The sequence below is a fragment of the Molothrus aeneus genome, chromosome Z (genome assembly GCF_037042795.1).
Source record: "Molothrus aeneus isolate 106 chromosome Z, BPBGC_Maene_1.0, whole genome shotgun sequence".
Lineage (NCBI taxonomy): Eukaryota > Metazoa > Chordata > Aves > Passeriformes > Icteridae > Molothrus > Molothrus aeneus.
The window spans coordinates 16,569,458-16,595,715 of record NC_089680.1 but is presented as its reverse complement, the minus strand read 5'-3'; the positions used below and the strand labels follow the sequence as shown (position 1 = coordinate 16,595,715).

The following is a 26,258-nucleotide window of genomic DNA, read 5'->3' as shown; positions in this document are numbered from 1 at the left end:
GCGGTGGGGCGGCGCGTAGGCCGGGCCGCTGCTGCTCTCACCCGGCGTGTGCCTTGCTTCGGCCCCGCGCAGCGGCGGCAGCCTCCTGCGGGGGCCCGGCGGCCGCCGGGGTGCACGCAGGGGGCGGTCGGGGAGGCGAGGTGGCCGCGCGGATGATGACGGGGCTGGTGGGCAGCCCGGTGGGTGCCGTCATGCAGGAGAACTTCGGGTGCTCCGTCGCCAATCGCTTCTGCCAGCTCCTGGACGACGAGTCAGACCCGTTCGATGTCCTGCGCGAGGCCGAGCGCCGCCAGCAGCAGAGGAAGAAGCGAGATGAGGCGGCGGCCGTCGCTAGGAGAGCCGTGCCCGGCGGCCGGGCAGGCGGCGGCAAGAGGGAGAACCAGAAGGAGCGCCGGCAGCCGGAGAGCTCCCCTGCACCCTCCCTTGCGGCGCCGCCGCAGCCAGGTACGCGGGCAGCACCCCGGCGGGTCGGGGGCGGGCCGGACCGGAGGCCGGTTTTGGGAAGGAGGGAAGGCGGTGCCCGGCGCTGCGGTGCCTGGTGCGGGCCCCGCGGCGCGGCGTGGGTGGCTGCGGGCTCCGCGCTCCGCCGACTTCTCGGCAGCTGTGGCGTGGCGGGGGTAGCGCTGTCATAGCGAGGCTGAAAAATCCTGGTTCCCGGTGGGGTCGTCGTGGTGAACACACCTGAAAGTCCCCTCAGAGAAAGCAGTGACGCTTGGGCACGGTTCCAACACGATGTTGCCGAGCACTCTCAGCCGAGGAGGCCTTGGAATATGTAAATGAAAACTTCAGCAATATCCCCAAGAGACAAGTGCAAGAGCATAAACTCCTACGCTGCGGCATCTACAGCTTTCATGGTGGTTTAGCAGCCCTGTTGCTGCGTTTCATTGCTTGTCACCCTGGACAGTATCCTTCAGTGTCTGAAGTTTCCAGGCTTGATTTCTCGATATCTGTGAGTTTTTCTGGCCTTTCAGTGTCTTCAGAGTTCTGTCGTCTCCAGGGTTCTGTGCTTATTTTCCTTGAGCTTGCATTGGTGAGCCAGCCTTTGAATAAAACCTTATTTCCTGGGGCAACTCTTCAGCCGATGTTCAGGAGTGGTCATCTTCTAGCTAGGCTTTGATGCGTAGTACTGCTTGGGGAAAGAGGGAGTCAGTTGGCTTTTGTACTAAAATGTCCGTCACAGTCCTCTTGGCAGCTGGAGGCTTTGTGGGCTATAGCTTCCTGCATTTGGAGCTGATTGCTAGTCTTAGTGAGTCTGATTGATTGTTACTACTTACCCAGTATTGAGCTTCAGGTTGTTGGATTCAGTATCCAAAGTATCTGAGCAAACTGGTGGATGGTTTCCAAATATTGAGAATCTTTGCACAGAAGATTCTGGTTTCACACTTTCACTCTGGTTTCAGGTTTTACACTCTGTTGTAAGTTCCCATTCTCCTGCAGGAAGCAACGAAGCCTAACATATAATCTTCTATTAAGATATTTTCTTCCTGTAGTAAAAGCTCCTGTTAAACTCACAGTAATGGTACTATGTGTTTTAATGCCCTAGGAAAAGGCTTTTGAATTAGGTTGTTGCTCCATCAAGTTGTTGCCAGTGCTACCAATTCTATTGCTTAGGCTTACACTCTTACATTCTTCCCAACAGCAGTTAGTAGATGCATTTTTAGCAGTTTGTGGAGCAGAGAATCTTCGATGCTAAATATGCACTGGATAATGAGCACCTTTGTAAAGGAAGATAAGTTTTCACTGTCTTCATGGGCAGTTATATGAAACTAGTCTGAGATTTCTCTGCTATTATGTGACTTAGTCTCCTAAGACCAGTACTCAGACTATAACAGCTTATTTTATTTAAAAGTTACTTTACTGGAATTGTAGTTGTCAACTAGAAGTTGAAGGAGTCTGCTCAGTGAACATCAGAGTCTCAAGTTTTGATGAAAAAGTTCTTGAACAAGATCTGGTGGTTATCAGTAACTTACCATATTAGTATGTGAAGACCATCCTTTACCTCCCGCTTGCCCATAGGTGTCACCGTTCTTGGCAATACACAGTGGCTCTGTGGCTTGGTTGCAGAAATTTCTTGTTAATGCAGAGATTTCTTGTTAAGAAATCTCTTTTCTCATACAGAGACAACAGGCATGTGCACCTTGTTTCAATTTCCTGCTGATTTAAAATGGAGAAAAGACTGCTGACTATAGTACCCTTAGCGAAAGGGCATTAAGATCTATTTTAGGAGAGTTATTTCTCTTCTATATTTAAAACACACACTTTCTTCTTTTAGCATAGCATCTGTTTGGGAATTTGTGTGTTTGTCTTGGGCTTATTAGGAAGTAAGGACTATAAAAGTACAGTGCTTAAGATGCTAAACCAGTGTGGATAGTCACGACTTGGTCTTGACTGTGTTCCTCCTTTGAATGTGCTGTGTTAGTGAGTCTGCTTTGAATGGCAGAGAACCCTCTGAGTTAGGGTAAATACACAAATGATGATGTAGCTGACAAATGTTATGCAAGTGTCATGTTGAGAGAAAAATCTTGAGGTTTTTTGGAAGGGAGTAGGTCAGCTCTTTATTGGTGCCATACAAAGTTGGTTTGTTACGTAGGGTTCAAAACTTCTATATTTTATATAAGATTCAGGGGGCTATCAACTTGACAGTTGAGAATGACCAACCTCCTTTTACTCCCACAGTTTGGCATAAAGCTTCTAATAACAGATGGATTGTCAGAAGAGTGCACCTCTGTTTGGGGAAATAAATAATATTGATTAAAATTACTAAATTGTTAAACTAATTGCTAAACTTTAATTTAAAAAAAAAAGAAAAACATAACAGTCTTAAGACTTTATTTCTAGACTTTCTTAGTAATTTTTTTTTCCTCTGATTTTGGGCATAACTACCCCTAACTTCATTCTACTTATTAGTAATTAAAACACCAAAACAATAGCATCTAGACCCATCTGAACAGCAAAATCAGAGTCTAGTGGTATTACAGTTGAAATGATGGAATTCAGTGTCTTGTACTAGTGTTTTTGGAATCATCACAGAATAGGGTTGAGAGGCTATGTTGGAAGGATGGTCTGGTCCAAGCTTTCCTAAGAAAGATAGCCTTGAAGACCTCATCTGCTACCTTGTCGAGTTGCATTTTGAAAGCCTTCTTTGATGGGAGTTTAACTCTGAAAAAGTTGTTTCAACATAAGGTAGCACCAGAAAGAAATTCTTAACACAGATGAAATATCTTCTTGTGCAGCTTGTCCCCACTATAGCCACTCACTTACATGGGGCTCCTTGTGAAAAGAGCCTTCATCATTGTAGCCTTTCTAATACCTGGGTACTGTGATGTGGCTTATATGAAGCCTTGTCCTGGGAAGAAGACAGTCTTTTCTCAGAAGGCAGACTCACCAACCTTTTCATAACCTTCACAGCCTTCTTTTGGATATTCTGCAGCCTGATCGTCTTCATAACCCTATTTTGGACCCCTCCAGACTGTTTTATCTAATTGCTAGGGTATTTGCTTGTTTGGACTACAAAAAGTCTTGCTAAGTTTCATGATTTTTGTTTTATTCTAGTATTATTTCTTAAGCATATTGAATCTGTGAAAAAGGGTCTTTCTAAAGACTCAAAGCACATCTAGTCTTCTATCTTGCAATATAAGAAGTTTTACAGTACTCAGAGATTTTTTGTGGTATTATGTTTTAGTGTTTGAGTGGAAGGTTTAGTCACAAAGTTCTGTAAGGTAGGTTTGTGGGGTTTTTTTTATGTAATTCTTCACTGAGTTTTTCAAAGCAGGTTTTACTAAATTTCTGGAGATATTTTCAATTTGAAGCAAACGTCCTGAGAGGACTTTGCCAGAGAATGCAATACTTTGAACTCTAGAATCCAGTATTTATTATGAAATGGCACAACTCTAAGGAGACAACTTTTTAAGCTTTGTTTTTTATGGAGAAAATGGACTTCTATTTTACTGTCTACCAAAACCTATACTTTTGACCTTAAAGGTGCATTTTTTCTCTTCTCTGGACTGTTGTTTTGTGATTTTTAGACTGTATTAGCTGAGGATTTGGGTAAAGGCTGGTTGTAAGTATTGCAGCTCTTGTAATTGCACCACTTGATGTTAACTCAGTTCATTCTTACCACAGTGACCAAACTGCATTTGCCAGCTCTTTATGCAAAAGGCCGAGTTGCAGAGCTTGCATTCTTTACCAGTCCAGGAAAATTAAATTTGTTGATCATGCAGTAATACTCTCTGTTCTTTTGAAATCTCTAAACCGTTGGGCTAATACTTCTAAAAGGTTTTCTTCTTTCCTATACATATGATGACTCTGGTAACATTTATATATAGTTCCTAAATACTGTGCTTTTGAGTTTTTAGCTGTGGTTTTAAAATGGCGTGGAATTTTCTATGGAGTTTTATCTTAGACTGACTGTGATTTTCTTATTTTTTAATAGTTTATCCTGGTAGCATTCTTTCAACTACAGTGCCATAAGGATTGTCTAAAGGAAAGCTATGGTAGGCAGTTCTGTAATTCAGCAAGTACTGGCACACATGTAAACAAAGTGGCCCAGGATAGAGTCTAACTCTCTGTGTCTCTTTGGTGTGTTGCTTGCAATAGCTGAAGCTATTGTTTGAAGTTTGGTATGAGAATCACACACATTTAAAGGGGAGAAAGTGAAATTGTTTTCGGAGTCTTAATTCTTTTACTCTCTAAAATATAGCAAAATAAGAGTTTGAATGAGAATAAATTTCCTTTTACTATTACCAGTTATGAAGTTTTGTTGTAAAGAAAGATTAGTTGCCTGTGTATAAGTTGTTAAACAAGTTTATTCACCCTAGGGTTCCCACAGCTGGCATCCAGTTTCAGGAGAAAAAACATTAATAATTTTGTGGTATTGCAACAGGTACAGCTCAAGCTAGGTGCCTCACCAGAGGGATTTAGGGTACAAAATCCCAGGTATTTCTTTGTTCTTACAACCAATGCTCCTATTCTTTGCATGCTTCACACACCTTGCATGCACATCTTGCTCCAAAGGTGATTTTTGTTTTGGAGTCTTCTTGTTCATATCACTTTTTTTTTTTTCTGTAGCTGTCCTTATCTGGATGGGTTGCAGCTTTTGATGATAGCCATGACTTCTTAATCTTTTAGTTTGCACTGGTCTCAGAGGCTCCTTTCACTGTAGCTGAACAATAGCACAAGACTCATTCAGCATTTCAAGGTAAAAGTTTGCAGCTTGTGGCCTAAAACTTCAGCACTTTGCTTGTGCTAAGCAAAACAACTTAGGTAAAAGAATTCAGCTAACTAAGCTCAGTATATAACAGTCCCCCCTTTGTTTTTATTAAGCTTTCCCACTATTATCAGAAAGAACTCATGAAGTTTTTCAAAGCATTTAACTGCTATTCATAATGTCACATGCGGTGTTATTACAAGTAACAGGCATAATATCCTAAAGCTTTAACAGCAAAGTAAGTACATAGTAGGGTGATATGTGACCACTTCCATTTAGATTCTAATTTGGATTTCTGTGAAAATACTTTAATTAATACTTCAGTGATACCATTGAGCATACTTTTTTTTTTCCTCAAAGCTTTTTTGCATTTATTTAGCATACTGAGTCAACCACTGATCTCCAAGAGGTTGATCCTAGGTGTAATTGTTTGCCAAACACTAATCCTGTTGATGTCAACCTTAGATATTGGGAAGGGCTGTTTCCCAACATTGCATAGTATCCCAAAGTATACTGCTCATAAGCTTCAGGCCATTATAAACCTATCTGACTACAAGTTTGAGTTTGTTTTGGTTTTTTTTTTTTCATTTTGTTGGAGCCTTTTGTATGAGCTCAGGAGTGTACTACAGGAATATTGTTGGCAGAAATATTATTTTCTGCTGAAGCAAGGGACTCTCATTTTTTCCCTAGCATACCTATTGCATGACACACTCCAAAAGCTTACTTAGACTCAATATAAATAGTGGCACTTGCTGATCATGTCACCACAAGGCTGCTTTTGCTAATACAATTAGTCTGGCCTCTTGGGTCATCAGCAAGGGTTGTAGAGGTTCAGTTTCAAGCGCCTCAAAGTTTCTCACTAATGCATAGCCTCTGTGTTGTTTTCCATTTACATAGTATGGAGATCCATTGGTCAACAGTATCAGATCTAAGGTTTGCAGAGGCTAATTTTACAGATCTGTCCATAAGTGGCTGGAGTGAAACACCTCATAGCAATCATGATACAGCTCACTGTTGGAAAGAACAAATAGTAGAGCTGCTGAATTCAGCATCCTTTTAAAGTAGTGATAATTAAATTAATGATTTAAAATTCATAACAGTTCATGTTTTAACTGCCGTAGCCCTGGTGGTTAAGTTCTTCAGTACCCTACTGTGCCTAAAAAATTCCTCACAATTGTTTTCTTTGCTACTTTGTTTGGTCAAGATATTTGTACCATAGCCTTGGACCTATTTTGGGTCTACTTTGTCCTTTTGAGGTATACTGGGAAGAAGGATAGTCTTCTTTCAAAGCTGGAAGGGGTTTCCTCCCTTTTTTTTTTTTTTTTTTTCAGGGCGTGGTGGGAATTGGTTTTTTGTGTTCTGATTTTTTTGGTTCGGGTGGGTTTTGCTACTTGTTTATTTGTTTTTTGTTTTATTTATAGATTAAGCCCAAGCATCAGTTCTGCATTAATGCTGATTTTTCTCCACAGCTGTGTGACTGTGGTTTTCAACAATTCTGGTATTTTTAGCTCCTTCTGTATGTTTTTGGTGATCACACTCCTTCCCATAATGATTAGATCTATCCATTCAGGTAACAAATGTAATTCTGTATCTCACGTCTGTAAGAGGTCTTTTTTTATGTGGGGAAATCTTCTGTCAATGTGACCCTTCCACAAACACTCTTTTTCCAATTTGTTCTTTGTAAGCAGTTACCTCTCTCAGCTTGTGAATTGCATGCCAGCTACCACTGTCACATCCTTACATTAGGAAGTGGGAGAAACAGCAGGGTTTCTGCTTTAGTTTATAGTCTCTGATAGCAGTTGCAAGCTGGGCTCCTTGAGGTGTTTGTCTGAAGTCAAGGCTTTCTAAAAAAAATGTTTAAAACGAAAAATTTAAAAAAGGTGAAAGCTCACTCTCTCAGTACAGGCCAGTGAAGAACCACAAAACCTAGGGATACCTCTTTCCAAGCAAAAGTCTCACTTTTTGAGGATGGATTATATAGATGGAGGAACTTGCTGAGAGCTAGACAGCAACACTGGAAAGGCAGCTAGATTTTGCTGCATTATTTTATATCCATCTGTTAATACATAGATATCCAGTGTCTGGGAAACCAAACTATGCAGATTATAAAAGTATAAGTTCTGCTTTTCCAGTAGCAAGTTCTGTATACATACTTATTAAAAACATTTCTCTAGAAAGTCTTTTTATCTAAGTGCTGCAGTGTTAGCAAAAGTAATACTAATAGTGAAGTATTATTGTGGGGAAAGTGAAAACTACTGAAGTATGTCTGCTCTGTATGATTTAGAGTTTTAACAATATCTCTCATACAACTGAGCTTTTTTTCTTTAGCACTGTCTAGTTCTAGTACCTGGTAATTTTAGTATTTACAGATTCTTTCCTGCTAATAATAGCTCAGCTGCTTCTTCTGGGGAAAAAAATGCTAGGTCTGTTGAAACACAGATCTCTGTTCTGATTCCTCAGTTTAGAAAGTAAAGTGATAGGCAGCTTAGCCAACAGACCGGGCTGATGCAGTAACAGTCCAGGAAAGCTGTGGTGAAGTGGGGAATGGTGGGACACGTATTCAGGTGAATACAGATGTAATTTTAAGACACAGAAAAACCACTTTAAAGAGAGGCTAAACTAAGTAACTAGGAAAGAGTGATCTTCAGTTTTCAGAATTGTGTTTGTAAGGCCTCAAGTAGATGATCCACAGAACTCCAAAGCTTTTTTTTTTGTGTGGTTTTGAAGAAAACCTGCATACCAGATTATATAGACAAGCAAGCAGACAAAATTGGGGTCTATTTGGAGAGGTAGTTATTAGGAAGCATTCAAAATCCTCCTCAACCCCAACAATGGCTGAACAAAACTCTAAAAAGCAACAGTTTTAATCCTCTGCTATCACTGCTGTCAAGCTCCAGTCTGGTTTTACTTACATGCAGAGCTGAAAGCTGGGCTGTCTTTTTGAACTGATTCACAAGCAGGTCACATGAACTTTTGCCCCAAGGGTGACTTGTCCTACTAGAGAGATACAGGTGTTGCATACTGCCTTAATCCACTACTTCATGTCTGTCAAACCAATTAAAGATGTTTTTGTGGCACTTACTTCCTGTAAGTGCTAGATGATGTATTTTTACAAAATATCTTTATAAAGATGTATTTTCTAGTGTTTAAAATACATCTGCAGTAAATGAAGCCACCTGTTAAAATCAAAGTGAAATAGCCTGACACTCAAATTGGAAGTAGAACAGACAACTCCATCCAGTACTCTCAGTGCTGCTGACATGTAATATACTGACATGTCTGGCAAGAAGACTCGTTTTGAAGTTGTTTTGAAGTGCTTATAAGCAGTACTGGGTAATAAAATGAGACACTATCTTTTTAAAATGACTTCTGCATCTTCTTTTTTTGTCATTGTTTTGCTAGTTTAAAGGAGCTCTTTGAATCTCAAGGTGAAATTGAGGTTAATACTAAATATGTAGGGATTGGTGCCTCTGACTACTGCATTCTTGCCAAAGGAATCTTTATAGAATAATTGATGCTTCAGATAGCCAATGAGAGAGGATCAAAAATAAATAACATCATAGTCTTCTATGCATTTTTGTGCATTCAGATCCAAACAAAATAACTAAAATGAGGCCAGAAATTAGTAGTAATTTTCCCAAGCAAGATTCCAATTTAGAATTAACCCTTGCGTAGCTGGTAGTATAGTTGAAATGTGTGTAGAGCAGATGTTTCCCAACAGCATGTACTGTTCTGTATCATCTGTAATTTTGCTTTGTGTTAAACTGTCCCGATTTGAAAAGCTTACTCAGAAACTGATTTCAAAAGTTGTCCTGTATGCAGAGATTACATCGTAATTTGAGTAATGCAAATATGCTCAGTGGTCTGAGGGTCGAGTAACTTCAAACCTGAGAAGAGAGAATTACTGGAATGTATTATGTCAAGTGGTTTGTAGTTTAAAGAAAAGCAGAGCTGGAGTTGCTTCTGTACCACATATAAAACTATCTTCTCTGTGCAAATATGACTGTTCTTACTGCATAACAAAAAGCTTTATTTACTACATTCACCAAGTGGATAGTTCTGGGAAGCCTTCTCTTTACAAATGGTATTAGATTTCATCCTTACCACCTAAGCTTTGATCAAAAATCTTCTGATGTGGGCATTTCTCTGGGGCTAAGAATTAATTTGCATATTAATATTGTGACATAAAATAGCCTTTTTTCTCTCTATGTTCTAGCAACAGAGGTAGCCAGGACTGTCACTTGTCTACTAACCTGAGTTCAGTAATCTGCTCAGCATTCTGCAGTAGTTCAGTACTTCTTGTGGAAACAGTAGCTTAGATTTGAGACCAATCTTCCTGTTCCTTACTTGATTGACCTACACTATTGGCTGAGAAAGGTGTTGGTTTAAATATAGAGGCCTAGCAGACAAAATGGCTTGCTTCTGGAGATCTTGCTCCCAGAGGGAGAACAGAATTTGGGAAAATGGTAAAGGAGGCACATAAAGAACCGTAATCATCTGCTAGATGTATACAGGTTGAGTGTAAAACTTCAGTTTTTTTCTATTATAATTCACAATTTCTTTTCATTCATTCTGCCCAACCCGATCCTCCTCAACCCCAACAATGGCTGAACAAAAATCTAAAAAGCTTAAGTATATTTTATCTTGGAATATGTTTATGTTCTAGAATCAGAGGTGTTGAGGTCTTTCTACTTACTGTTTGGGTCTCTGCCAGCTGAACTCAGTGACCTTTAGTGTCGTTGAAAGGTGCTTTCCTCCGCAGAACAGCAGTGTGAGAGGTGACCCTGTGCTGGTCGTTTGATACTGTGGCCATGAGCTTAGAGGACCCGGAGGCTTAGACTTCTAAACTGAGCTCATCTGGCAGGAGGTGTGTTGTTTCACAATCATCACCTATCTGTAAGGGGTCATTCTCTTTGCCTCGCCTTCATTGCTTCTGCTGCTGTCTTTCAATTAGTCTTTTCCATTGAAGCTTCTCCACCTCATCCTGTACTACACTTTCATGATTCTTGAAAACATGAGAGACACAGGTTTTTTTCTCCCTCTCTGTGACTTGTGAGCAAAATGAGATTTTTCTTTAGACTATCTTTTCTAGAAATCTCTGACTATCAAAACCCATAATATTTTGCAGGTTCATCAATACAGAAGGTAAAATAAGTACGTGTCTTTCAAGCAAACAGTGTCTGGCAACATTAGCTATAAGGACTTTTAATATTCTGGTGGACTTGGGTTTGGATGTGTAGCCAGCTCACTTCAGTGAGTAGTTTGGTAACTGCAATTGTGTTACTATTGAGCTGTCAGTAATCCCTGCGTGTGTTTGTGTAGGCCCAAAGCGAGTACCCAGGCAGGGAGAACAACAAGGGTTCAGTAACAGAGGCACAGAGGGGAAACAGGACAAAACTGAATGGAGACCATCTTTCAGGGAATACCGTCCCTATGGAGCACAAAGACAAGTGGAATTCTCAGTGGAACGGTATGTATCCTGCCGAGAGAACTAAGGTCCCTCACAGAGGATATTAGTGTGCAGGTTTTTTGCAAGACTACTTACTTCATGGCTGTAAGATCTGTAGTTTCAGCTTCCTCGGGGGTTGAATTGCTACATTTTTTGTTGAATGTTAGCAATATAAGGCAAAACTGAAAAATTTAAAGATCTGAAAATGTACCCCCTAGTCAGCAGCATATTTATAATGCTAGTTTCTGAGCTCACATACCAAGCCTTGCAGAACATGTAGGAGGTTGCAAACTGGAATTCACTGCTTGGACAGTGAATGCATATTGATTTTGCTGTCTTCATAAATATTAGAAGATTCCACCTAAACCCTTAATGCTTCAGAATGTGGCTGTTCTTACTTTATACCACAATAGTTGATATTTAACATGTTGTCTGAAATTTTAGCAGTTGTATATAAATATGGGTTTAGATGGTGGAGCTATTGCATATAAAGTTGTGAAGACTTGACCGTTTTATAATGTTTTCTTTAGTTTCTGTAATGTTTTCAGTGTTAATAACTGCTGATATTTCTGTTTGTGTGCTGTAATAATTCCTCTAGAGTTCAGTTTATGTCCATTTTCAATGAAAAAACCAAAACAGCTGTAGTGTGTACTGTATAAAGATGCACTCTACAAATTGTGCTGTAGCTGTTATATACTGATGTATCCCATAGCTGCACAAACATAACAATATGATTTTTTTTCTTCTTGTTAATTGTTCTATAAAAACAAAAGTCTGACTAATTACCTTCTTCTTAGACCAGTGGAAAGATTAGACTATGAAAGACCAATAAGAGGCCGTGGTGGGGGAAGAGGCAGAATGAGAGGTAGAGGAAGAGGTGGTGGATTAATTGGAAGTTTTGATGGGTTTGACCAAAGAAGAAAACGTGAACCTGAAAGACAAAGTGGGAATGATAAAACGTAAGTGTTCTGTGTGCTGTTTCTTACTTGGTATACAAGTAAATAATAGTCAGCACTGCAGTACTGTCTTTTAGGTATTCTGTTCCCTTCCATATCCAGGTTGGCTGGCAAAAAGTCAATACTGGTTTTAGTTTGAGGTCGTAAAAAAAGGCAAAAACCTCCTAAACTCATAGAATTGTTTTCCTCTCTAGAGGTGTGAAAGCAGATGACAAAAAGGATGGAGGTGGACCTCACAACTGCAGAACAATGAAAGATGGTATGAGGTATGTCATATACTTGTGCCCGTCATAGATCATAATTTTCTGTGGCCTATGTTAGATCATCAGTTTCATGTCTGTTTTGAGCTTTATAAACATCGCTTTCTATTATTGTTGTAATTAATGTAATTTTACATTTTTTTAACTTGGCTCCTTCATGATGGTAAGATTAAATTGAAGCAAAGGCATGATGATGTTTGTTCATTTAAGACAGCTGGAATCTTTTGACTGGAGCTGAGTTGTGTTTTAATGGAAGTAAGTTATTATTTTTCTCAATAGTCAAGTAAATGGTATTTAATGGAATTGCTCCAAAATGCTAATTTTAAAATTCAAACTCTGTTACTGGGTTTAAAGACCAGTCTCTTTTCTGGAGTTTTATAGATAATTTCTAAATTGCAAAATGGTAGTACATTTCAGTGTGGTTCTGAAGGTAATATTGAGTAGATTGTACCACAGAAGTACATTTTAAAGTGCTAGAAAAATCAGTAGCATAATGTGATTAATGGCCACTTTGAGGTAAAAAAAATTAGGACTTTTCCATTCAGTTCTGTATATCTCTTAGGGGTACTGATTTCTGTTCAGGTTTGTGAAACCTCACTGATTATGCTGGCTTATATCCATTCTTTGTACCTAGCAATACATGCTCTTTCCAGTAGCTTTTGTTCTCATATACATCTAGAACTCTTTAATTGAAGGCTGATAAAGGATGGAGAAAAAGTAGTGTCTTGAACTTGTAGCAAATATATTTTGCTACATACACATTGATTCACAAAATTGTTTTAAAAATAACATTTTATTTTAAAATCAAATCTAGTTTTAAAACTCAGTGGATTCAGACAATCATGCTGAAAGTTTGAAAAATATAGCCTTGATGTGTAATAATTTTTGGGTCTTGATACTCCAAATTCTTCTGAAAGTTGTATTAACTTCTCTCCCTCCTACAGAATTTCATAATAAGAGTAGGTAGTTTAGGTACCCTGGGTTTTCAAAGGATCAGTTAGATTAACATTTTTCTGAACTGATAGTGCAAAACAAGCTAGCAGAAAACTATCTTCTGCAGGATATCAGGGAAGGCTTCATAAACTTAAAAGATATTTATTGGCCCTTACATATTTTCTTCCTAGTTGAGGTGGTTTGTTTTGGGCTTTTTCAGTTCAATAGCATCAGAACTTCTACCAATGTTTTCCTGTGATGTGGTAGAGGTGACATAAAATTTAAGCTCTCTGAACAATTGTAAAAGCATGTCTGTGTCCTAATTGTGCTAATCATGCATTGAAGCTAAAAGGTGTTAATTTTAAATATGTATGCCTGCTACTGGAATGAAAATAAGTTCCTGCTATCATTTGACAGTGAATTAAAGTCTATTTTACAGAAAATACAAACTTGAATTCTTTAAAAGAAGCAAAAAGGCAACTCCAAATTTCAGTGTTATACTGACAATTAATACTAATCATGAATATTATTCATGATTGAATTATTTCATCTTCCTACATGCTTTTACTTTTTTTAGTGAAATAGGGTTTTTCCCCAGTATTCCCAAAATATACTTGTTAATTGCTCAACTAGTCGCTTAGTATATCTTTCTGCTTATGATCAAAGAGTTTTCCCCTTTTTTTTTTTTTTTTTTTTTTCCTTCTTACCAAGGAATTCTGGTAAAAGAAATAATGTATTGACTTGGCTTTTTTTCCGGTGTGACTCATGAAGACTATGGTTTTGTTTTGTTTTTTTTTTTTAATGTGTTTTGTTTTGGTTTGTTTGCTTACTGTTTTAGTGGGAAGGAGCAGACTGCATCTATGGAGGAGACTGTGGAAACTCCTGAACAGCCTAGGACATCTGAAGGAGAGCCTCTGAGCAAGTACAGTCAGACAAATATTTTCTGTCTAAATGCAAAGGAAACAATTAACTCTTACTGATGTACTTGTATTGAGGGGCACACTTGAAATGGGAACTGTGAAGTTTTGCTAGTGCATATATTTAAAAATAGAAGAGCTTTGTTTTGTATTTGTGAGTATGGAAAATATGTCCCTAATTCTGACTAAAGCTTGATTTATACAGTTGGAGGTTGCATTTAATTGCACAGTGATGCTTAACTTCCTAAGATTTGGTGATAATTTAAGGAGGAGCTACATACTACGTTTTGCCTTTTTCACTCATCTAATTTGTAGAAACAACCATGCTTTTTGTTCTCTGACAATAGATATTTGAGGTGCTCATGCAATTGTACAAACACATTTAAAATATGCTGAGTTACTCTAAGTTTGTATTCACCAATCACTAATATCATGCAGATATCATCAATTCTTGAGAGGCCATGGTAGAACTTGGAAAAAAATTCTGGAAATGCCATGAGCCTTAGAATAAGGAAACTGAGAAAGAAATGTGCCCATTGTCTTGTGGCTTTCTAATCAGTGTCATGGCAAATAAATGAACACTGGCATAAGAAAAATAACTGGACAGTCTTGTATAAGTAAAAGATTGAAGAATAATTAAAGAGCATGTGGTGCATATCTCCTAATGAGTGAAAGATGGTTAGTGCAGTATGTCAACCTCTTCTATTGCTGTGAAGCCTTTTTTACTTCATGGAGCAGCTCCAGATATTAGTGATATGGGTTAATTTATTAATTATAAAGCTAACTAGATGACAAAACCTGTTTTATATGTTCAGGTTGTTTAACCCTGTGAGATGTTCAGTTGATATAACTTAGATTCTTTTAATTTTAGAGTAGGTTTTAATATGTAGGTAAAGGTGTATACACATGTAAAAGTGTATGCACGTCTTTGAATGACTTATGACTGAAAAAATATTTCTAGGCTAACTTAAATCAGATGGGCAGTGTAGGTACAGTGGCATAAATACACTATATTAGCTAAATATGAAAACAGTTATTCACCTTTTTTAAAATTTCAGTTTTGTTGCTTGTACCTTTGTTTGTCTCCTGCTTGTACTTGTTTCTACTTGAATTCAAGCTCTTTGTAGATATGTCCCAATATCTGTTCATTGTAGAGCTTAAGGTGTGAGAAGTGTATGCAGTGGAAAAGGCCTCTGGCAGAATTTGCCAGTTATCTTTAACTTTTTCATCTTTCATTTAGAGATCACTAGATATTCAGTCAGACTGGGAGCCTTTCTGGAGATTTTACTTCTGTTTGTATTTTTTTTTTAAGATTAATTTAGGCATAGTCCACTGAAATTAAAATTATTCAAAAAAAGCAAGTAACCTACAAGCACAAAGTTCTGCACTGTGTACTCCTTTCAGGTCAATAAATACTGTCCTGAAGGCTTACAAATCTATATACAACACATGAGCTACATAAATCTCCCCGCACTTACTTTTTGGGGGGTGTCAGCTTGGTGACCCTATGTATTTTAAAACAGGAGATACTGTATGAATAGTGCCTTTATGGATGGTTGTATGGCATACACCTTAACAAGATGGAATTGTTGTTGTTTTAATGTTTAAAAGCAAAAGCTGGTAGGCAATGGTGTTCAGGCTTCAGGATATACTTAAAGGTCTTACATGCTTAGGTTGCCCCTGCTGTCCAGATAACACACATTAGGCTACCTTCTGCGTTTGCTACAGCCTCAGTATTATACAGGGTTGTGTGTTTGCTTGGGCTGCTGCTAGGGTCATTCTCATTTTGACACTAAAATGCAGTGACTGCAAGGTAACCATTTATTTTCTACAACTTTATTGCAGTTGTGTGCTTGCATTGAGAAAGTGATTGAAGACTTGAGGTTGTCTCATCTCTCATTCTCTTTCTAGTCTGAAGTGTTTCCATTTAAAATTACAAGTAAAAAAATGTACTCTTGGAATTTGGGAATAACCTGTCTGCATGAAGATGGTGTGGAGCTTTCTGATGTGGTACTGGCTAATTTCCATGCAGCTCTGGAAAAGAGGTTCTGTGGGCTTCTGTGACTTATGGGGTCTTGCCTTTAAGACTCTGTTTTGCCATTCCTGAGCTTCTATTTGCAGAGTATTGCTGGATAAGAGTTTCTTTTATACTTGTGTGATATAAGTCAAGGTGTTTCTTTCCATATCCTCAAATCTTGAGTGTATCAACAGTTTTTATTTCTAGTTATTATCATCCCAAACTGCATGCTAATATGGGGGTTTTTTGCTGCAAAAGCAAAACCTAATCTTGACCCTGTATAAAATACATAGGTAGTGCAGAAGTATAAACTTTCCTCACAACTGCTTTTGGTTGGACTTTTCTTCACAGTTCAAACAATGTTACACACTTGTGTTGACCAATTCAAATTAGATTTTTTGGTTTCATTCAGTACAACGCATGGGCTAATCAACTGCTGTTCCTAAAGGTATTTGCAGAGCTTATATTTAATCTTGTGGAGTTTTCTTACTTTTTTATTCACGTGATAGTTTTCCTTTTTGGTGGAGCTATGTATCTTATTGGTTATGTAATAGGAAGCTCTAACAATTTATCTTCAATGTTTTAGCTATTTCTCATTTGTTTATTTGTTTTGTTGTTTGTTTTTTTGTTGTTTAATGGTGGCATAAAGCTGTTCATAGATCAGGCCAGAGCTTGATAAGTATTTGATTCAGTGTTTTTCTTCCATAGTAAGTTTGTACAATTGTTTGGTCTTACCTTATTTAACTTTAAACTTTTCTATAGCTGGTGATAATGCTCTTGTAAATAATGTTTAGTGGGAAAGCTTCTTGTCATTGACTTCTTGATAAAAGCTGGCTAAGCATTTGCTTTGTGGAGCTGAATAATACAAAAACTGTTCTGAGAGAGACCTGCTGTCATTATTTTTAATATGAAAATAATAGGTGAATAGCTCAGCTAAATGGCGTTCTTTTCCATTTACCTTCATTCTGGTAAAAGCAAAGGTATTTTGTTTTACTGTATGCACAGCAATCAAGGCATAGTTAAGAGGTTATTGTCATCCACTGGAGACACTGAAGCAGTAGGAACTATTACTGAAGACTCTCATTTAGTGATTTGCTAGGACTTTCACTGTAAATTCAGTTTGTTCATGTCCAGAGGTTGTGCTTAGTTGTCTGGCAGTGTTTTGTAAGCATGACTGCTGGTGTGCCAAGACCTTATTAATTTGATTAATGAAAATGCACACTAAGCAGTTACTAAAAATGTATAACGTTAGAAGGTAGATAGTAATATACAGAATGTACTTCCATTCTGGCTTGGTGCCCAAAATAACTTGCTGCAATTAAGTGTCTGTCCAAAATGTGGTGTGCAGGTTTTTGTTGGTGTGCTTCACTCATACTTGAGAGTCTCGACATCTTCACTCACTTGAGAGTCTTGACATCCTAAAACAAATTTTTACTCCTAATAACCTAGCAATTAAAACCATCCTTTGGAGTAAAAACCAAAACCATACTTTGCAGTTGAAAAGACCAAATATTTGCAGTGTAAATCTGCAAGTATTTCCTTTGGAACTGGCAAGTGGATGTTTTTGTTGTATGTATACTTTTGAAAGGAAAACCTCTGTTTGCTTTTTGTGAGATCAAGTTGCCGTGTGGTCAAATGTCCTTGTGTTTTCTTATGATCATAGCAATTTAGACCTGAAAGGGGTCTTTTGGGCCCAAGGCATGACCAATTTTAATTGTTGCTTCTGATACATGTCCAGTTCATTTTAATGTACTCTGCTACTGGAGATTTCAATGTCCCCTGATGGTCTTTCTAATACTTAGAAAAATAGAAGCTGCTATGTTAGTTTTTTTTTTCCTCTTGGATGTCTTGCCTTAACGTAATGGATATGCAAAATTTTTTTAGCATTATGTATATTTCCTTTGTGTATCTTTAAAAGATTCCCCATTGTACATCATGTGTTTCAGACTTGCGTCTTGCAGTGCTACTTCTCATCTGTTCCCATGTAGAAGACATTATTCAGTTGAGATGTTGTTCCACCCTACCAGCAATAACAGCTGTTCCAAACAAAACCATTTATGTGGCTCCCTATCATACATACTGTGTTGTTGAAGAAGGAACAGATACTTGAGTGCAGTGCTCCTGCACAATCCAGGGAGTTGAGGTCCCTCCTTCAGAGCTTCTGCCTTGTTAGTGGTTCTTTATGTGTTTGGGTGGCTGATACATTTGCCTGAGTGTACATATTTCTAGTTGTTCTTGGGACTTTCTGGTGATTGTTGTTTTGGTTGCTTGTTTTCAAATCACTGGGTCACTTTAGCATCTTGTACCACTGAATCAGAAGCTGTTCAGTATTCTTGAATACTTGCACTATTGCCCTTCTTTTGGGCAATCTTTGTGCCACAGAAAATGCAGTAAATATTATTTTACACTGTTGAACTCCCATTCACATTCTTGGCTTGCTTTTGCAAATTGAAATATTGATAGCTAGTTCTCAAGTACTTTTTCCTGTCAGTTCTGCATCTTTCTGCATCACTTGCAAAGGACTGAAACATTGTCTCTGTAATGTAGTGAAAGGTTCATGGAAGAGGAGGAAAAAAGACTTCCAAAGTTCAGATATGCAATTTACTGAGATATGGCTTAGGAAAAAATTAAATCAGTCTAATAGAGACACTTTTATTAGTTATGATTCTCTTTAATTCCTCTGAGTATTTACCAGAAGTCTTGTTTTTCTAACACTTATTCCCAAAACTGAAGCTTCAGATAATTGATCAAAAGTTGTTTGGCCTCTTACTCTCGAGGACAACAAATTGAAATGGTTTTGGGGCTGTGTGTTCTTAGTGCTCTTACAGATGCAACAGTATCTGTTGGTATTTTTCCAGAAGTAGCTGCTTCTTTCACCAGTATCCTTTTTATGTAACTCAGTAAACTAATTTTTTTCCCTAATAGTCCTTCTAATACAGTTTCAGATGGTAATGAGAAGGGAACTACAGACTGCTTACCAGTCTTTTAACCTTGAATTTCTGGTTGATAAAGCTGGAATTTTCAAAACAACAGGGCATAAAGGCTTGTCAGAGGGGCAGGCATGTAGAGCAGGACTTCTTTATTTGTTATTCTTCTGTGAAGTGAATTTAGAACTAACTTGTGTTAATACTAGAACTAAAATTAAGGGCTGCTTTAGTGTTCAGTTCTGCTTTTCCCTTTCATATGCTGGGTGTTTAGAAAAATAATGTCTAATTTTGGCAAGAAATATGAATGCTTTGGTGCAGAATCTGGTAAGAAGGACTAAGCCTGTTCCCATATAGGCTAGTTCTATAAAGTACAGTCCCAAAAAATATGTGTATTCCATTGGGTTGCTTGTCCGACTTTAAAAACAAAATACACGCAGTCACTGATTGTCATTTGACTCTGCATCTTTCCATGATAAAAAAGTTCCAACTTGCACCTAATAAACTGTATATTTACATTGGGGAAATTATAATTTTTGGTAGGACTGTGGAATTATGCAGAAAACCAAATCCATCATTCTCCCACAAGACAGGTTCTAATGAAGGGGCTTTCTAGAAAAGTCATTGTTAGGGAAACATTTAGTCAACTCCAACTGCTATTGTAAAACATAAGTTTTCTATGTAAGGAGAAATGGTTTCTCAAGCATCTTGGAGTAATCAGTGTGGGCTTTCCTGTACAAGTCATGGTATTTGACTTGTTTATGCAGCAGACAGTTATGGTGGTGTAGGAAGTTGTGCTCTCCCTGTATGTGATGGTGGTTAGTAGGTAATAGCTATCTGTAGGTATCATTAAATGTATACCTGGAGTATTCTAAAAGCTGGTGTCCTGGCCAGGCCTGTCTTGATCAGCAGCAGAAAAGTGGCAGAAGAGTACTTAAGCATGATCAGTGGAAGGGAAGTTTTTTTGCTTATGTAATTTGTCTTATCTCTGTGTATTACAGACATAAAACCTTCTGTCTTTACAGTTCAAAAATATGCAAGGCAGCCTCTGATGTATTCCATATGTTTTTCTAGAACATATAATTATTGTACTTAGTGACAAATGATAATTTGACTAGGATTAATCTGATTTTGCCAAGTGATAGATACTGTCTGCTTATCTGTTGCTACATCTGACAAAAAATTCAAGGAAGCATCTTGTGAAATTAAAAAAGGAAATGTTAATAATTTATGTTAATAAATAAATAAATGTTAATAATGTAAGATCCCATGGTGTGATCATCATATGGTGAACAATTTTGATGACTGAAAGCTCCACTAAAAAATGAATTCACCTCATATTGTCATTGTGCAGTACAAGGCAATGCAACCATGCAATTGGTGTGTTTTAAAACTGCTCTGTGTGCTTTTTTTTTTTTCTTTACTGTGGCTATATTTACTATGGGTAGATCCACTATTAAACTGTAGGGTTAAGAATATGCCAGATCAAAAGGCAGAATGATTTTGTCTAGAATCTAAGTGCTTGAATTCAGGATGAGACTGGATGAGTACTAACACAGGAAGCTGCAGACAGCATTTGTTCATATGATTAATTTCAGAGTACATAAATATATACTCTAAGTTACATTAATGTGAAACTTATCACATAAAGTTACTGTGAGGAGTAAGTGAAATTGACAATAATTTGGTGAGAAACATTCCAAATGTTTTGTTTAGTATTCTTACTTTGGAGTTAAATAATGTAAGTGCTCTTGTTTATCTTGTTTTTATTAAAAAAAAAAAAGTTTTTTACTCTAAAACTGTAAACTTGTAGAGCTGCTGAAGGAGAGCCAATGGAAGAAGTGGTTCAAGAAATGACGTTAGATGAATGGAAAAATCTTCAGCAACGGAATCGACCAAAGCCTGAATTCAATATCCGGAAGCCAGAATCCACTGTTCCTTCCAAAGCAGTGGTGATTCACAAGTCAAAATATAGTGATGATGTAAGCACTGCCTCCGGAATTCTGTAAACCTTCCTTTATGCCCAGGGATAGGAAACTGTCTCTATTTTTTTTCTACTAGCTTTAGTATAATCTAAATGGGCAAGAAAACAGTATCTAAGCTTTATCACTGCAATGACATGTGCCCCAAAACTGGCTTTAAATTGTGTGTTCAATTTCTTTGTCTGACATCATTGCCCCTTTTTTCTGTGCAAACATGTAATATATCAAGTTGTTCTACCTTATGGCTCAGCTGCTGCCACCTGTATAGGTCTCTAGTAATGCTGCTAGGAAAACTTGGCTTATGAGTTTAATATACACTTCCTCAGTTTGAATCCCGCTTAGCTTACTTGCCAGTATGCACTTGTATGTATCTCATTGTGCACTTGAAAAGATGAATTTTGGATTTTTAGGATGTGGTTTTTTTGGGTCCTGCTTCTTAGAACTAATCTTGGAGATCTTGTGGTGCTGTAGTGTGCATCCCTCCCAATTTCCTCTAAATTTCACTCCTTAATGTTATTTAGATTGAAATTCCATGGAGAAGTTCTGAGGAGAGAGGGGAAGCTTCTTTCAGATTCTAGCTTACTTAGATTTCAGATTTTGGGGTCACAGATGTATGTGCATACCATCTAGCATGATGGAATTTTGATCCTTGAAGTCTACATGCATTTATGGATATGTACCTTTTCTCTAGTTATAATACTAACATCAAAACTTGCTTAATCGTTTTAGATTGTTGTGTCTGCCTTCTTTTTAGTGAGACTTTTTAGGTCAGAGTTGTCATTATCCCCTCTGTCTTTTCTGAGAGGTAGTGGTAGGGGTGGGGAGATACCTTCCACAAACTCTGAAGAGAACAGGTATGTGAAGAGTACATACAAGTTTCTGTTCCTTTTGCCTGTAAAGTTTCTCTTCTGGTAGTATCAAGAGACCTTGTTAAAGTGAACACAGAACAGGAGGTACAGGAACTGTATAACATAGGCAGGTGAAATCCCTGAATTGGACACTGAATAAGTGATTCATCATTGTAAGGGTTGAGTTAACATACACTTTATCATTACTACAGTCCTCATTAGTTATGCTGGGCAATAGTCTGACATGCACTAGCTATTAGGAACACACAGTTAAAACCACAGTGATCTCATAGCTGCAGGCATGTTGAGGAATACATTGATTAAGTAGCTTTGGTATGGCCTTTTATCTATTACTTGGACATAAATGTAGGAGTAAGTAGCTTAGGTCTGATGCTGTAGTCTCTTTGAAAACCTCCTAGATTTGTATTTCTGACAGACCTCTTCAGTATTATGGGGTTGGTACAGAAGCTTTTGTTACCAGGAATCTCTGAGCCAACAAAGAATGCATTTCCCAGGCATCTGGGAAGCTGCAATTACCTCATCTGTGTTAAAATCCTGTACAAGTTAAGGCCTGTCTTCTACTTCAGATGGTATCTTGGTTCATCTGCTGCTTAGTCAATAATATAAGTGTGAATGTGTATCTGGGAGGGGAGAAGTTCATACATGGAAAACTGTAGACTTTAACCAGATCTTCTCTTTAGTTGCAAAAAGAAGACTTTGAAGATAATTCTCATGTCTTTCGAAAACCAGTGAATGATATAACTTCTCAGCTGGATATTAATTTTGGGAGTCTGCCTCGCCCTGGCCGTGGATCAAGAGGAGCACGAGGTGGTCGTGGCAGAAGACCTGAAGAGACAGGACCTCGACCAGAAGTAATGGTAATGGATTTTGTGGTGGTGGTGGTGGTCATTTGGTGTTTTTTTATTTGTTTGGTTGGGGTTTTTTTTCTGTTGTTGATGGTGTTTGTGTGTGTCCTGCCCATTTTTGTGTGGAATTTTGATTTCTGTAGTGATAGACTTGTTTTTAATTCCTGTCTCATAGTATGTTGTCTTGCATATTGAGTTCCTGGCCCATATTATGTTACTTGCAATTAAATACTGATTCAGGCTCCCAACTTTTAACACATACATTTCAAAAGGTCCAATTACTGGATGCTCTAATGGTAACTAGAGGAAAGGATGCAATTAGTTTTGATATAAATTGGGAAGTAATTAAAATAACTACAGGCTTGTATCTCTTTGAAAAAATTCTGTGATACAGTGATACTTTGTTTACTAACAGTGAGATCAGTAAATCTGTGATCCTACAGGATAATTCATGTGTTCAATATAACCATTATTAAAAAACTTCACTTACCTTTTCCTTTGGAATAAAAAAAGCATTTGTACACTGGAAAATGGCATCTTTATTCTTCATACTAACAGAAACTTTACTGTGACTAAAATGCTTTAAGACCAGGAACTTTTGGAATAATATGGAAGTGGTGATGCATTTGTTTCATCTGTAAGAAAAAGGTTCTTTATGGTAACAGATCAGAGAGATTAAAATGACAACCCAATATGTTCAGTAGTTCTAGAATGTAAAAATATAGTAATGCTACTTCTAAAAATATGCTGTATTTTGCTTGAGATGGCTTAAATTTTCCTTCATTCAGTGCTGCAGAACTTGTGACCTGGTCCTCTCCAGGGAGCATTATAAAAACATTCACACTGAAAAGAAACTATAGCAGTCACAAGTTCTGAGATAAAAGCCTTGTGATAGTGATGGATACAATTTGAGTAGAAATAGCCTTTAGTAGTAGTAGCATTTGAGTAGAAGAATGAACCCTTTTGAGAGTAAAATACATATACATAGCTGTCTGATACTTTTGAAATGCATTCATTTTTATAAGACTTCTTTTCTTCCATTCTAGGTGCAGCTTGTTGCTCCAAATCCTGATGATCCTGAGGATTTTCCAGCGTTAGCTTGAGGACCCATCGTGAATGGTGGTATCTCAAAGTTCCTTTGTAACTGTGAAGAGACCGGTTCTATGCTGGTGTGGATTGAGGAAGCCAGTTTCCTTCTGGAAAGTTGTTTGGGTGTTTGGTGTGGAATGATTGCAGCTGTCTGCTAATAGAGTTGGGTTCTGGAGATATGGGTGGATTGGGATCCTGTCACAGGCTCCAATGTCTGCCTCCATTTATGAAACCTATGGGAAGGCTTATAGTACTTCCCTACTAGGCTTCAAGTGAAGTTAAAGGGAAGAGTGTTTAAAAATCTATATATAGAGATTATATCAAGTTCTCCATGACACCATGGTGAAATGTAAACTGTACAACACAATCCACAATTGGGACTCAATTTCACTGTATATTTGAAAGTTGTTTCCTTTGAGTGAAGTGTATATTTCAGACAGTCACAAGTTGCAGTCCTTCAGGGTTTCACAAATAAAGAAAAGTGCACATTGGTTTGGGTTTGAGGTATTATTTTAAGAAGTCAGAGTGGTAGGTGGAAGCTTTTGCTATTTGGATATAGTCTGGGGAAAAAAAGTGGGGGGAAAAAACCCAAACCCTAAACAGCAATCTGTACTCACCAAAAAAAAAAGTGAACATCTCTCTAAATGGAAGTGATCTTTTAAAATCAAGGCAGCATAGGTGCTTTGAATTGACACCTAACCCTAAGTCCTACTTAAGCAACAAGATATAGTCTGCAATTACTTTGAAGATTAAGTAAAATAAGAATTTTAATCTAAAGACAGAACTAAGTTATTAAAGAAGTTTTTTATTTTAGCAGGAGCAACTACAAACTAAAATGTTAAATGCCTTACCAAGAAATTTGTGATGTTGGGGATGAGGTGTAATGTTCTTTCATTGCAGCTTTAACATACTTGAGCCAGATTTTCTGTTCCCTGTCCAAGGGGACATTGAGAGCCATTCTGGGGGATATGAGAGAAACAAGAAAATGGTGCCAGAGGTGATGACAGAAAGAAATGAGCGGAAAAGCACACTGGGCATTTTGGAAGTAGCTGTCAGCCTCACAGGAGTCTTCAAATGCCTGCTCAACTTGAACACATTCTTTAAATTTACTGGGAAAGCCGATGACTATAAACCTTCCACGTTTTTTCCAGTTCTGTGCCTCACTTCTAAGCAAGTCTAAGCAGTCTCCTTTGAGAGTAAATAGTGGATAAAACTTAGAAGAAAAGTTTTTCTTTGGAGTAAGCTCTAAGAGTACTCACAATCTTCAAGACTTTGCTCACTGATAAGGCTTTACTTAAATAGGATGTAGTCATCCCACATAGACTCTTTTCTGTAAGCTCCCAACAGATGGTCTGCAGAGTAGGTAAGCCCAAAGGATTTGTTTTTGCATTGTTAAATTACTTATATGACAATGTGTTGTAATGTGAGTTTTTTACTCTGCAAGAAGTTCATTGTAGTGGCATAGAGATGCTCTGACTTGCAGTAGGAAGAATGTGCTAAAGCAAAGTTTTGGTGTTAGAGGAACCCATGCTGCTGCTATTTGAGTAACTGAACGGGATGAAACAATGCACACCTCCTTCACTTTGTAGTCATGAGGTGTTACTTGAAATCATTGCAGTTTAAGATTTACCTGATGCTGCCCTTTTTACAGGTGTTGTTTGTTTCTGCCAAAAATGTCAATTTAATCAATGTGGAATATAAGTGATTTTGTCGGTGGAGTTGTTGGAATATTTTGCTTGTTCTTCCCTTCTTGTTCCCATTTTCCCATTGGACAAGGAAGAATGTGTCTGAATTTTTATTTATATTTTTACTTGCTGGGGTGAGTGAATGCATAGAGATGAGGAGAGCTTCTTGGCAGGGTTTCCTTCTATTTCCTGTCATGTTTTGAATATAGTCTTCTCTTCCACTGACCTGTTTTTGCTAAGGAAAGTGTTCATATACTTAAAAGTAACACTCCCTTTTTCTACTAAAAATTAAATCTTTGCTATGCTGTGCTACTGGACTCAATCTGCTGTGATGCATTCAGTTTGGTTCTGACTGTTCTCTGAGAAAGCTGAGAGAATTGTTTATTTTTCAATCTCCTTCCTGCTGTTGCAGAGTTACTGTTTATTCTTCTAACTTTGATCTGCCTTTCAAAACAGAATGACAAATAGGTTCTTTGGGGAATGCTTTAAAGGACTTGTGAAAATGTATCTGTATAATCCACTTTTGGTTAGCAGATTGTAAACTCCTGGTTAAAAGGAGAAAAGGCTGATTACAAGACTGTTTAATTAAAAACAGAACAAACCAACCAATCAAAACTAAAAAAATGCAACCCATCCAAAATTTTGTGAGAATGAGATTTAGTGTAATTGATTACTGCTTCAACCAGTTAGAGCATGTATATGTGACAATTTTATTTTTCAGTTTGTCAGACTTGAATATGGCTTTAGAGTTTCTCTAGTTGATGGTATATCCAAGTATAGAAAAGAAATTATTAATTGTAAGTGATGACAGTGAATGCAATTTCTTTGCCTAGCTGTGATAACAGAACTGTAAATCTCAGTAATCTGTCATATTTAAGGTACCAAAATAGCTGTATCTGTTAAGCACAGATTTGCTGCTGTCACTCCTGGTGTAGCTTTACTCCTTCATGTAAGGCAGTTGGCAGCAGGTGTAAATATATATATAAACACTAGTAGAATATGGCATGCATATTAAGAAGGGATTAAATTGTGTTGCAGGTCTTAGTCATGTTATTCTTTAATGCACTGCTACCAGTTACTCTTTGTATTAATGTAGTGAGTGGCCTAGGAAAAACTGCTGTGTTTC

General features: G+C 37.7%; 1 protein-coding gene across 1 annotated transcript; it reads left to right on the top strand.

Moving 5' to 3' along the window:
- The first annotated feature begins 56 nt into the window (after positions 1–56).
- On the top strand, positions 57–23,938 carry HABP4 (hyaluronan binding protein 4). The gene is made up of 8 exons (XM_066569622.1): positions 57–444; positions 10,529–10,676; positions 11,453–11,614; positions 11,806–11,877; positions 13,643–13,726; positions 20,476–20,644; positions 22,194–22,370; positions 23,405–23,938. The coding sequence occupies exons 1-8, from the start codon at positions 153–155 to the stop codon at positions 23,459–23,461; spliced, it is 1,161 nt and encodes a 386-aa protein (XP_066425719.1). The 5' UTR covers positions 57–152; the 3' UTR covers positions 23,462–23,938.
- Positions 23,939–26,258: the final 2,320 nt, after the last annotated feature.

Coding starts and splice junctions, on each gene's coding strand:
- HABP4 (XM_066569622.1), top strand. CDS start 153: ATGATGACGGGGCTGGTGGGCAGCCCGGTGGGTGCCGTCATGCAGGAG. Junction 13,727..20,475: donor GAAGGAGAGCCTCTGAGCAA/GTACAGTCAGAC, acceptor GTAAACTTGTAG/AGCTGCTGAAGGAGAGCCAA. Junction 20,645..22,193: donor AGTCAAAATATAGTGATGAT/GTAAGCACTGCC, acceptor TCTTCTCTTTAG/TTGCAAAAAGAAGACTTTGA.